Source organism: Scyliorhinus torazame, chromosome 10, assembly GCF_047496885.1.
Source record: "Scyliorhinus torazame isolate Kashiwa2021f chromosome 10, sScyTor2.1, whole genome shotgun sequence".
In the NCBI taxonomy this organism is placed as follows: Eukaryota; Metazoa; Chordata; class Chondrichthyes; order Carcharhiniformes; family Scyliorhinidae; genus Scyliorhinus; species Scyliorhinus torazame.
The window spans coordinates 79,194,947-79,208,645 of record NC_092716.1 but is presented as its reverse complement, the minus strand read 5'-3'; the positions used below and the strand labels follow the sequence as shown (position 1 = coordinate 79,208,645).

At 46.6% G+C, this 13,699-nt stretch overlaps 1 protein-coding gene across 2 annotated transcripts in view; it reads right to left on the bottom strand.

The window, feature by feature from the left end:
* slc12a4 (solute carrier family 12 member 4) overlaps nucleotides 1-13,699 on the bottom strand; it is a 231,030-nt gene that overhangs the window by 19,286 nt on the left and 198,045 nt on the right. For both annotated transcript variants that reach the window (XM_072518277.1, XM_072518278.1), the window contains exons 19-22: nucleotides 12,053-12,222; nucleotides 11,077-11,208; nucleotides 10,861-10,968; nucleotides 1,869-2,056 (exon numbers count right to left, since the gene is read on the bottom strand). In XM_072518277.1, coding sequence (XP_072374378.1) covers nucleotides 1,869-2,056; nucleotides 10,861-10,968; nucleotides 11,077-11,208; nucleotides 12,053-12,222 — 598 coding nt within the window. The remainder of the gene's footprint in view (nucleotides 1-1,868; nucleotides 2,057-10,860; nucleotides 10,969-11,076; nucleotides 11,209-12,052; nucleotides 12,223-13,699) is intronic.

The window sequence follows — 13,699 nt, the reverse complement described above, 5'->3', positions numbered from 1 at the left end:
ACCACCCTACTTTGTAAGAGGCAGTAAAAAGAGTTAAATGGAGTTGTCTAATGACCTTTAAAAAATGGGTTTTCAAAAGAAACTTAAAAACTAAATTGTTTCATTGCTATTCAGTAACTAAGTACAATTATGCCAATTTCCATCTCGATGCAACGGGAGGAAACCAGAGCACCCGGAGGAAGCCCATGCAGACACAGAGAGAATGTGCAGATTCTGCACAGACAGTAACCCAAGCGGGAATCGAACCTGGGACCCTGGCGCTGTGAACCAACAGTACTAACCCCTGTGCTACCGTTGATCAGGGGCGAAATTCTCCCCAAACGTCGCGATGTCCGCCGACTGGCGCCCAAAACGGCGCCAATCAGACGGGCATCGCGCCGCCCCAAAGGTGCAGAATGCTCCGCATCTTTGGGGGCCGAGCCCCAACATTGAGGGGCTAGGCCGACGCCGGAGGGATTTCCGCCCCGCCAGCTGGCAGAAATGGCCTTTGTTGCCCCGCCAGCTGGCACGGAAATGACATATCGGGGCGGCGCATGCGCGGGAGCGTCAGCGGCCGCTGACAGTTTCCCGCGCATGCGCAGTGGAGGGAGTCTCTTCCGCCTCCGCCATGGTGGAGACCGTGGCGGAGGCGGAAGGGAAAGAGTGCCCCCACGGCACAGGCCCGCCCGCGGATCGGTGGGTCCCGATTGCGGGCCAGGCCACCGTGGGGGCACCCCCGGGGCCAGATCGCCCCGCGCCCCCCCCAGGAGCCCGGAGCCCGCCCACGCCGCCTTGTCCCGCTGTTCAAAAGGTGGTTTAATCCACGCCGGCGGGACAGGCAATTTATCAGCGGGACTTCGGCCCATCCGGGCCGGAGAATCCAGCGGGGGGGCCCGCCAACCGGCGCGGCCCGATTCCCGCTCCCGCCGAATATCCGGTGCCGGAGACTTCGGCAACCGGCGGGGGCGGGATTCACGGCAGCCCCCGCCGATTCTCCAACCTGGCGGGGGTCGGAGAATGACGCCCCAGATGTTAAATAGAAACCACAAATTGAAAGATTCACACAATAAATTAGAGGAGATTATAGATGACCTCTTTAGACATTATGACTGTTGTAAATGCAATTTACAGATTAAAAGAGTTGTTGAAATGGAGTTCAGAAATGTTATTTGCGAAGAGATTTTGATAATTGATTATAAATGGGGTTGGATGAACTGACTCATATGGAAAAAAGGCAATCCCAGACTTGATAAACTGGGTGGCCTGCCTCTGTGCTATTTAACTATCTTCTATGATTGTATCTCCCAGCGAAAAAATAACCTGATGAGAATCTGTTCCTACATTGCCCAACTTTGCAATTTCACAAGCTGACCAAACACCGCTCACTAAAACAGGGCCCTAAAACAGATCAATATAATGAAGAATGTTTAAAAAATCAAAGCGATGCATTATGGCTAATGTGACATAATTCCTCAATCTCCATCTGCCCCACTTTAGCAATTACTGATAATTTATAACTGACCTACGAGTCAAAATCACTATCAGGAAATATACTTTTAAGTTTTAAGGAGCGTCTTTTGACACACTTTTCCCCCCCTACTTTTATGGTCAAATGCAATACTAAACTATAGTAACCAAACCTAATGCAACAACTAGTCTATGAAATTTGGTCTCACTGTTGAATAATATGCCAATTTTGTTAATAACTTTGAGCCTACTGAAAGTTAACGTATAATGGTGGTAGAATTTTGCTTCTCTCAATTCTAAAACTGTCAGAAAAAAGTAATTTGCAAATAACAATAAGCAATGGTTGAATAATACAGCAGGAGGAAACATAACATTTATTAATCGCAGATTGTGGTCCCTCAATAGAGAGGGCTGACACTTACGGTTTAATACTGATTAATTCTCTGAAACTGTTCGGGGTGGTGGCTCTATTGCGGTGTCTTTCAGATTCACATTTTTCTTTTGTCCACGTCATCTGTATTTTGTCAGGGTAAACATGTACCTCTTCCTCTTCATCTGAGTACACATTTCCTTGATGAATTATTGAATTCCTGTCTTTTACTAACTGAGCCTGGAAGAAAGCATACGGGATTTCTGAGTAACTGACCAGAAAGTCGGCATATATTGCCTATTCCTAAATGCCTTTGTGAAGGTGGTGGTGAGCTGCCTCTTGAACTGCCGTCGATACACCCACAGTGCCATTTGTGAGGAAGCTTCAAGTTCTTGAACCAGCGACAATGAAAGATCAGTGATACAGCAGACTCAGGATGGTATGTGGCTTGGAGGCGAATTTGTAGGTGGTAATATTCCTATGTGCCTGCTTACCTTGTTACTTTAGGTGATAGATTCCATGGATTTTGGAAAAACTCTTGAAGAAGCTTTGGTGATATGCTCAGTCAGCTTGTAGATGCATGTACTGCAGCCACTGGAGTTAACATTTTTAAAATTTAACAGTGTTGTAAAAATCTATTACGTTCTTTACAGGTGAGGTGCCAATCAAGCATGTTAATTTTGTATTAATTGGATGTTTAATTATATTCAGTTGGTGAGCATTAACTGGGGATTCATTTGTGCTCCTATATATGCAGCAGCAGACTAAAACTGTGGTTGCTGGGTTAAGAGGTGTATATTTGCAATGCTGTTGTCTGTAAATAAAAGTTTGTAGAGTGTGTAAAGATTAGGTTCTAGTTTTATCTTTCACTGCCTGTCTTTCTGGAATAGAACATGGCAGGCTTCTTTGTCCTGGATGCTGCCAAACATCTTCAGTGTCATCCAGACATGTGGAGAATGTACCACCACTCCTGACCTGTGGCTTGTGGATGGTGGAAAGTCCTCAGGAAGTCAGGAGCTGGATCACATGCTGCAGAATTCCCAGCCATTAACATATTCTTGCAGCCATGTATTTTGGTCAATGGAGACTCCCGAAATGGTGATGCCATTGAATGTTAAGGTGAGATGGCGATACTCTCTCTTACTGGGAATCGTCATTGCTTGGCAATTGTGGAACTTGAATGTTAGTTGCCACTTATCAGTCCAACCCTGAAATTTGCCAAGTGTCTTGCTGCATGCTGGCACAAATAGCTGCAGTCAGCAAACATCACCATTTCGGAACTTATAATAAAGGGAAGGTCACTGATGAAGCAGATGAGTATAGTTGGACATTGCCCCGAGGAAAAACTGCAGCAATGTTCTGGGCAGAGATGATTGGTCTCCAACAAGTACAACCATTTTTGTGCTGTGAACGATTTAAAAAAAAAGAATTTTTTAAATTCTCCTTTTTCACATTTTCTCCCACATTTACACCCATCAGCAATAAACATTAATCAGCAAGATATGTCAGTCCCCATAATAACAACAATCCCATCCGCCCACCAACCCCCAAACCTCAGCCCACATGTTTACATAAACAAATGACAAAAAGGAATCAGGGATTACTCAGTCACCCTTAATCTTGACAGCCCCCCTCCCAACTAATGTTCGATGTTATCCAGTTCTTGAAAGTGCATAATAAATTGTGCCCATGACTTGTAGAACCCCTCCGACTTTCCCCTCAGTTCGAACTTAACCTTCTCAAGGATCAAGTATTCCAACAGGTCCCCCCGCCACGCCAGGGCACTGGGTGGAGAGGCTGCTCTCCATCCCAGCAGGATCCGCCTTCGGGCGATCAACGAGGCGAAGGCTATCATATCTGCCTCCGCTCCCGTTTCCAACCCTGGCTGGTCCGACACCCCGAATATGGCCTCCTGGGGACCCGGGTCCAGTTTCACACGCACCACCTTGGAAATTACACATGCCCACATGTTTACATAAACAAATGACAAAAAGGAATCAGGGATTACCCATAGTCACCCTTAATCTACACCTCCTTCCAGTACTCCCCTAGCTTTGGACAGGACCAAAACATATGAACGTGATTCGCGGGCCCTCCCCCGCAACGCTCACAAACATCCTCTACTTCAAAAAATCGGCTCATCCTCGCCCTCGTGAGGTGTGCTCTATATACCACCTTCAGCTGTATCAACCCCAACCTCACACATGAGGTGGAGGCATTCACTCTCCGGAGCACCTCACACCAGACCCCCTCCTCTATAACCTCTCCCAGCTCTTCCTCCCACTTTGCTTTGATCCCTTCCAGTGGTGCCTTATCCTCTTCCAGAATAGCTCCGTACACCGCTGACACTGCCCCCTTCTCCAGTCCCCTTGTCATCAACACCTCCTCCAGCAATGTGGGGGCCGGTTCCTCTGGGAAGCTCTGTATCTCCTTCCTGGCAAAATCCCAAACCTGCATGTACCTAAACACTTCTCCCTGCTCTAGCCCATACTTCGCTTCCAGCTCCCTCAATCCTGCAAACCGACCCCGAAGAAACAAATCTTTTAGCGTCTTAATCCCCTTCTCTTCCCATTTCCGAAAACTTCCATCCCACCTCCCTGGCTCAAATCTGTGGTTCCCCCGAATCGGCATTTCCCTTGACCCTAACCCCAACCCGAAGTGTTGGCGAAACTGCCTCCAGATTTTCAATGAAGCTATTATTACCGGACTCCCTGAATATTTCCCCGGATCTATCGGGAGCGGCGCTGTTGCAAGTGCCTTCAGCCCCGACCCCCTGCACAAACTCTCCTCCATTCTGACCCACTGAGAATCCACCCCTCTGGACCCAGCTCCGCACTTTCTCCACATTCGCCACCCAGTAGTAGTACAACAAGTTCGGGAGACCCAAACCCCCTGCCTGCCTTCCCCTCTGTAGCTGCACCTTTCTCACTCTGGCCACCTTCCCTCCCCATATGAATGAGGTAATCCTTCCCTCAATCTCCCTGAAAAAAGACTTTGGCAGGAAAATCGGTAGGCATTGAAAAATAAACAGGAATCGCGGCAGCACATTCATTTTAACCACCTGTACCCGACCTGCCAGTGACCGAGGAAGGCCGTCTCACCTTGCCAGATCGGCTTTCACTCTCCCCACCAAACTAGTGATGTTGTACCTGCAAAGCCTCCCCCACTCCCGGGCAACCTGCACCCCCAGATACCTAAAATGAGTCCCTGCTCGACGGAATGGCAGCCCCCCCCCCACTCCTGCCCCCACCCCCGGCCGAGACACCACAAAGTACTCACTCTTGTCCAGGTTCAACTTGTACCCCGAGAAAGACCCAAATACCCGCAGTAGCTCCAATATTCCTCCTATCGAAGCACTCGGCTCCGACACATGCAGCAGCAAGTCGTCGGCATATAAGGACACCCTATGCTCTATCCCCCCCCGCACTATTCCTTTCCATGCTCCCGAACTTCTCAATGCGATGGCCAGCGGCTCAATCGCAAGTGCAAACAGCAGGGGGGACATAGGACATCCCTGTCTCGTCCCACGGTGGAGAGAGAAATATCTCGAACTGATATTATTTGTGCGGACATTCACCTTTGGTTCCTTATATAATAGCTTTACCCAATTCACAAACCTTGGTCCAATCCCACACCGCTCCAGCACTGCCATCAGGTACCCCCATTCTACCCGATCAAACGCCTTCTCAGCGTCCAATGCCACAACTACCTCGGTTTCCTTTCTTTCCGCCGGTGCCATAACAACGTTCAAAACCCTCCTAATGTTCGAAAACAGCTGCCTCCCTTTCACGAACCCCGTCTATCCTCCCCTATTACCTTCGGAAGGCACTCCTCCAGCCTACCCGCCAGTACCTTCGCCAACACTTTTACGTCCACATTCAGAAGTGATATGGGCCGATACGACCCACACTCCGTCGGATCCTTATCTTTTTTTAGTAACAGGGAAATCGATGCCTGCCCCAAGGTTTGCGGCAACACCCCCTTCCCTATCGCCTCCTCAAACATCCCCACCATCAGGGCTGCCAACCTATCCTTAAATTTTTTATAATATTCCACCGGAAACCCATCCGGCCCTGCCACCTTCCCCGACTGCATCCTCCCAATCGCATCCTTTATCTCCTGCTCCACTATTGCTCCTTCTAATGTAGCCATGTCCCCCCCTCCCCTAGCCTCGGGTACTCCAACCCATCGAGAAATTCCTGCATCTCACGGTCTCCTCCGAGTGGCTCTGACTTGTACAACCTCTCATAAAACTGCTCAAAAATCTTGTTTATCAGCACTGGGGCCACCACCAACTTCCCTGCCCTATCCTTCACCTGAAGAATTTCCCTTGCCGCTGCCTCCCTCCGGAGCTGACCTGCCTTATCTCCGTGTTCATAAACTGCACCCCTTGCTCGTCTCAGTTGGCGCACCGCCTTCCTGGTGGACAGTCGGTCGAAGCTCGCCTGTAGTTCCTTCCTCTTTTCCAGCTTTGCCGGGTCTCCATCCTCTGCATACCTCCTATCTACCTCCAACATCTCATCTATTACCCTCTGCCGCTCCAACCTCTCCTCCTTATCCACCCTAGCCTTAAACGAAATTACCTCACCTCTCACCACCGCCTTTAGAGCCTCCCAGACGACTGCCTTCGACACCTCACCCGTACAATTGAAACCTACATATTCCTTAATTACCTTTTCAATTCTCACAGAATACTTGGTTCCCCAAAAGCCCCACATCCAGTTTCCACCCCGGTCTCTGCGCTGCCCCCTTCTCTAGCACCATATCTACCCAATGTAGAGCGTGATCTGACACTGCAATTGCAGAGTATTCCCACCCCTTGACTCCAGCCAGCAAAGCCTTCCCCACCACAAAAAAGTCGATCCGCGAGTATACCTTATGGACCGCTGAGAAAAACGAATACTCCCGCTCCCTTGGGTGCAGGAACCTCCAAGGGTCCACCCCTCCCATTTCCACCATTAGCCCAGCCAGCGCCTTCGCCCCCCCTGATGGGACCAGCGAGCGCGGCCGTGATCTGTCCAACCTTGACTCCTGCACCAGGTTCCAGTCCTCCCCCCACAATCAGCTCATGCGTATCCAAGTCGGGAATAGCCCCAAACACCTTCCTCACGAATCCCACATCGTCCCAATTGGGACCGTATACACTTAACAGCGCCACTAATCGCCCCTCCAATGCCCCTGTCACAATCACATATCTACCCCCCTGATCTGCCACCACCTTCTCCATCTGGAAGCGTACCCTTTTGCTGACCAGCACCGCTACCCCTCGAGCCCTTCCATCAAATCCGGAGTGAAACATTTGGTTAACCCAGCCCTTTTTAAGTCGCACCTGGTCCTTCACCCTTAAGTGAGTCTCCTGCAGCATTGCTACATCGGCTTTCAAACTTTTAAGATGTGCAAGCACCCTTGACCTTAAGATGTGCAAGCACCCTTGACTGCTGTGAACGATTTTTTTTTTTTTTAAATATTTTATTGAAAAATTTTGGCCAACCATCACAGTACATTGTGTATCTTTTACACAGTAATATAACAATATAAATAACAATGGCCAGTTTTATAAACAAGAAATAAATAATATATAAACAAAAACAAAACTAAATGGCAACTGCCTTGTCCCAGATAAATATTCTCCAAAAATATGTTTTAACAGTCCAATATACAATAGTCTATAACAACAACCTATACATATCATACTTATATATTAACATCCCTGAGATCGCTGTGAACGATTTTAACCAGTGGATGCCTTCCATCACTTTGTCAATGGGACGGTAATTAGCTGGATTAGACTTGTCTTGCTTTTTATGGACTGGATATAACTGGACAATTTTTCATTTTGTAGATCTCAGTGTTTCAGCTATACTGAAAAGGTTAATCTAAAGGTGCGCCTAGTTCAGCAGCACAAATCACAAGCTGAGAAAATGCTGGAGCCCATAACCTTTGCTGTATCCAGAGAGCGCAGCCGTTTCTTGATATAATTTGGAATGAACTGAATCGGTTGAAGACTGCCATCTGTGATGCTGGGGTTCTCAGGAAGAGATCACAATTCTGCTTGATGCATTGTGAACAGCAAGGAAGATGGAGTAGAACTTCAAATGGACATAGGCAAGTTGGTAGAATAGGCGGCGGACAGGTGGAAGATGAAGTTCAATATGGAGAAATGTGATATGATTCACTTTAATAGAAAGAACATGGAGACAGCAGAAAACAGTGGGTACAACTCTAAAGGGGACGAAGGAGCAGAGGAACCTGGATGTATATGAGCATAATTCTGAAGGTAGCAGGGCAACTAGAGAGAATGGTCAATAAAGCATACAGTATCCTCGGGTTTATTAATAGGGGTATACAAGAATGTAATATTGAACTTCTGTAACTCACAATTTCAGTCTCAGCTGGAGTGTTGCATCCAGTTCTGGGATCTACACTTTTGGAAGGATGTGAAGCCATTGGAAAGAGTGCAGAAAAGATACAGGAGAATGGTTCTAGGGATGAGGGACTTCCGTTATGAAATTAGATTGGAAAAGTTAGGACTGCTTTCCTTAGAGAAAGCAAGGCTGAGAGGAGATATGATAGAGGTATTCAAAACAATAGAACATACAGTGGAGAAGGAGGCCATTCGGCCCATCGAGTCTGCACCGACCCACTTAAGTCCTCACTTCCACCCTATCCCCGTAACCCAATAACCCCTCCTAACCTTTTTGGTCACTAAGAACAATTTATCATGGCCAATCCACCTAACCTGCACGTCTTTGGACTGTGGGAGGAAACCGGAGCACCCGGAGGAAACCCACGCAGAGACGGGGAGAACGTCCAAGACTCCGCACAGACAGTGACCCAGTGGGGTGCCGAACCTGGGACCCTGGCGCTGTGAAGCCACAGTGCTAGCCACTTGTGCTACCGTGCTGCCCTAAAATAATACAAACAGAATTCCTTTATTCCAATTCTCTGGATAATCCTGGCCCTCACCATTTAATTCCAGATTTTTATTAATTCCAGTTTCACCATCTGCCGTACGGGGGTGAGGGGTCTGGACAGAGTAAATAAGGAGAAACTGTTCCCATTTGTGAAAGGATCAAGGATGTGAGGGAACAGATTTAAAGTAATAACTATAAGAAGCAATAGTGATACGAGGAAAAACCTTTTCACACACGTGAGCTGTTAGGGTGTGGAATTCTCTGCCTAAGTGTGTGGTGGAGGCAGGTTCAAGTAGGGAATTGGACTCTTATCTGAAAAGGAAGAATGTGTAGGGTTCCAGGGAGAAGGCAGGAGAATGGCACTAGGTGAGTTGCTCTTTCGGAAAGCCGGTGCACACACGATGGGCCAAATGGCCTCATTTTGCATCGTACAAATTCTGTGATTCTGTGAAAGTGGTCGAAACACATTGGGCAGAATCCCGTTTTGGGCGTGTGTAGCCGGGTGTTTCTTGGCACTGCTATGCCAAGAACAACCCTGCTATCTAACAGGACTCTGACTTTTTGTTGCCTCGCAAGTAACACCCCGTCAAGGATGAGCTTAGCTAGCCAGTGCAGGAAGAGTATTTGTAGATTGGGGCGCCATTTTTAAACACCAGCCCGATCTTTTGATTCCCCTCTGCTCCCCCACCGCGGCCTTCAGATCCCCAACTGCCCTGTTAAGGGGTCCTTGAGCCCCCCTCCCTCACCACACCTCTTCAAGGCAGGGCACCCCTGGGCCCGATCCCTGACATGGGCAACCTGGCACCTGGGCACTGTCAGCCTGACAGTGTCTCTGCCAATCTGGCAGTGCCACAAGAGGAAAGTGGCACTGCCGGGTAGCATTTCCAGGTTATTCGGGCAGCAGTGCCAAGGTGCCAATCTGGCAGTGCCCAGAGCCCGACCACCCGGGGGCCTCCAAAGCCTGGGAGACTCCCCCAAGTGCCATGACGTCTGGTCACATTTGTGTGGACCAGTGTTAATTGACGGCATGGCGATGTTTCCCAGGTGAGGTAGTTAGTTCCCGGCCTTGGGAGAATACGGCACGGATATATTAAATGAGTCCAATAGCTCACTTAAATATGTTAATCTATATATCACCCAGCGATGGCTAGATCCAGATCGTGACGTCTCCCGAGATTTCACTAAATCTCACGAGGCACGCAGAGTTCCATGAATCTTGCGAGAAGCCTTACATGAGATTAACTGGCCTCACCGCATCACCAAGTCTGGCGCACTGGTCCATTAAATTGCGCCTCTTGTCTTTAATATATATGTTGGGCTCCTTCACCATTGAGGATGAGGACGTTCATGAAGCTGTTCCCCCCCCCCCCCCACCCTTTACATATTTAATTGTCCACCACCACTCACGACTGAATGTGGCAGGGCTGCAGCGCTTTGATCTGACCCCTTGATTGTGGGATTGCTGAGCTCTCTCTACAGCAGGTTGCATCTGCTGTTGGTCATGCACTTAGTCCTGTTGTAGTTCACCAGGTTGGCACACATTTTCAGGAATGTCTGGCACTGCTTTTGGTGTGCGTTTCCACATTCCATCAACCGAGGTTAGCTCCCTGGCTTGGGCATAATGGTAGAATGTGAGATATACCTGATGAGGTTACAGATTTTGATAGATTAAAATTATGCCGATGATGTCTGTGCAATCATTAATCCTATCAATATTGTTATGGGCATATGCATCTGCAATATGCAGATTGATGATACGGATATTAAGAAGCTGGTTCCTTCGCCACCTGCCTCAGGCCCAGTGTGGCAGCTATGTACCTCAGGTCAGTTGTGGTGTTACCAATTTACTCTTGGTGATAAACATTGAATTCCCTCACCCCGAGTACATCCTGGGTTCTTGATATCCTCAGTGCTTCTTGAATGGAAGTTTCAAGATACTTTTAAAAAGTTTTTTAAAAAAGCTGGTTTGAAAAGCTGACCAGTGGAACAAGTCCAAGAACAAAATGGTATTTAATAAACACAGTTTGAGAATACTTATTTCTAATTTAGGTTAGTCTGCTGGAACAACTAATTTGATGATCATAACGTCTGTAGAAATTTAGAGTGATTAATAATGTTATTGCAGCTTACCTCTCTCTCTCTCTCAGTCTTGGATAGTCTCATTTGTCTTAACATCTGTGACCGTTGCTCCATCATGAGAGTCCTTTCATATGTATAGGCTGAAATATCACTGCCATGCTGAGGACAGAATTTGATACTATTATTGTAAGAAAGTATTTTTTTTTTTTTTAAATGAAAACCGTTATGTTGTTGGTCCAAACTTATCCCACCAGGCTTACTTCTCACCATTTCAACGACTTCAACTTCTGCTTCAATGCGCAGGTGATAAAGAAAAGTTGCAAGATCCTTTTTCATTTGAATACTGTTGTCATCCATTTGGGCTACAGTAAAAATGCGCATCTTGCATTTTTTCCAGACCTGTACAGAATTTCAATCAAGATAGCTTTTATTTTTGTGTTGTTATTGAAACAAAAATCCAGTATAAAATAAGACATCATGGACACTACGTCCATCAACTGGCCTAAATTCTGACAGAAGGGAGGACGCAAATTTCATTTCCCATCAATCCAGCACACGATGTATCATCCATTCCTGGTCATCTTTGCATCTTGTACAATGAAATTAAACATCAATTCCTTATATCATAAATGCATATCGGATAGGATTTAAAAAATAAAGTAATGATGATTGGTTGTTTTGTTATAGAGTCTGGATTTTGTTTATTGTCACATGTACCAAGGTACAGTGAAAAGTATTTTTCTGCGAGCAGCTCAACAGATCATTAAGTACTTGAAAAGAAAAGGAAATAAAAGAAAATACATAATAGGGCAACACAAGGTAGAACGATTGTAAGATAAGTAAAAAGTGGATCTGTGAGGGAGAGCTCGCAAAGTCACCACGTTCTGGCGCCATCTTGTAATCTGTATGCAAGTCTCTATGCAAGGTGCCCTAATTTCAATATTTGTCTTCATGAAACAACTTCATGTTGCTTTATAAACCTCAGATTTACTGGGTTTACGCTATAAGGAGGGAAGAAATAATAAATAAGTCACTATATATTCCAGATTGGCATGCATATTACTAAATTTGTCAGAGAAAGTGGCAGCTTTCTGAATCAGTGAATTATAGCTTTGACACCACAGAAGCTAGGAAAAGTTCATAATTGCAGATTTTACATAATCTATTGGGTCATTTTCTAGCTGTAGTCTTTTATATTTCCTTTATCTACAAGATCTTTATATTTTATGCATGTGGTTCATACCTTGTGTTGCCGAAGAAGAAATGGAAGCAGCATCAACATGCCGCCATCATGCACAATCCACCAAACATCAATGTGGCCTTCAGTGAAGCGTTCATGGTTACTTGGGTAGAAAGAAACATTTTTTGGCACCAATAGAGCGAGGTGGCCAGCTGTGGTGACTCTCACAGTATCTACAAAGTAAACATCAGTGTTACTAATGTTGAGGTTGTTTAGGTTACTGAACAAACCTAAGGGCTGATTAGCGATAGAAATCTATTGAGTTACATAGGCACTCCTATATCAGATGCCTGGAATATACAGTCAGACTAAAATATGCTTGTAATCCAAAAAACAAAAATAATCACACAGAACATTACAAAATCAGCTGACCTGGATTAGCAACACAGAAAATCCTTAAAATATTAATTTCTTTTGGTGAATAATAAAATTCTATTTAACTGCGAAGGGGACAATAGCCATACCTAGTTGGCCACGCAGTGGTTATAGTTAGAAAGCAGACTGTGGTTGTCATCAATTGGCTAGCACAAATACACTGTATACATCACAGCATTTCTGTGATACATAATTCATATTTTCCATTAACTGGATATTGTACACAACCCAAACCTTTCAACGATATTTGTAATCCTCCCTTCTCCAGTTGACACACTTACTGAAAATTGCTTGTTGACAAATGTTGCATTGCATGATCTAGTCTAGAAATGAATCGACGGAACTGCTGATGACTTAGCCAGAACTAGGATTTATTAATGTACACATGGTAAGGTAACGCTCAAATACAGAACAAGTTATCTTGAGTTACACTAGACTCTCCTGGAACTCAAGACGGGATCGCACGTCTCCCCACTGCTGTGCCAGGTTGTGGGAGGGCACAGCAGACCACCACAAAGCACGATATTCTATGGAGGATGCATTTCAGTTCACCACCAGAGGGTCCAGGCATCGGAACCACATTTTGAGCAGTCCAGTGCATCACTCAATGACAGCATGGGTGGCAATATGGGCCTCGCTACATCGGGTCTCTGCCTCGGTCTCCGGCTTCTGTGCTGGCGTCATCAGCCAGGACCACAGCGATTACCTTTTATCCCCCAAGAGCCAACCCGTCAGCCTAGGATGGACCACGAAGACACCGGGGATTTCAGAGTGTCCCAGGATGTAGCTATCATGCAAGCTTCCTGGGAAATGTGCACACACGTGCATGATCCAGATGCGGTGGTCACACATGAGATGAACATTCAGGGAATGGAACTCTTCCTGTTAATGAAGGGCATTTCCTGATGCTTCAGTGCGCGAAGGGCAACATGCGTGCCATCAATTACCCCCTGGACTTGGGGCATCCCAGCGATGGTAGAGAAGCCTGCAGCCCGCGCACCTTTGTGAGCTTGGTCAAGCTCAAAGTTGATATAGTCAGCTGCCCAGTTTAAAGGGAATCCGTGACTTCATGGATGCACTTGTAGGCTGTTGCTTGTGATACAAATCCTCCCTCGAGCCCTGGAAAGAACAGGTGGCATATAACTTCAGGCATGCGGTGACCTTCACATCCACCGATAGCGGGTGTACTCTTCTTCCACGGAGTGCCAAGTCTGTGAAGGGCATGGCACAGGTGCCACACTGTCTTTTTGTGGAGACAGAATCCCCTGCGACACA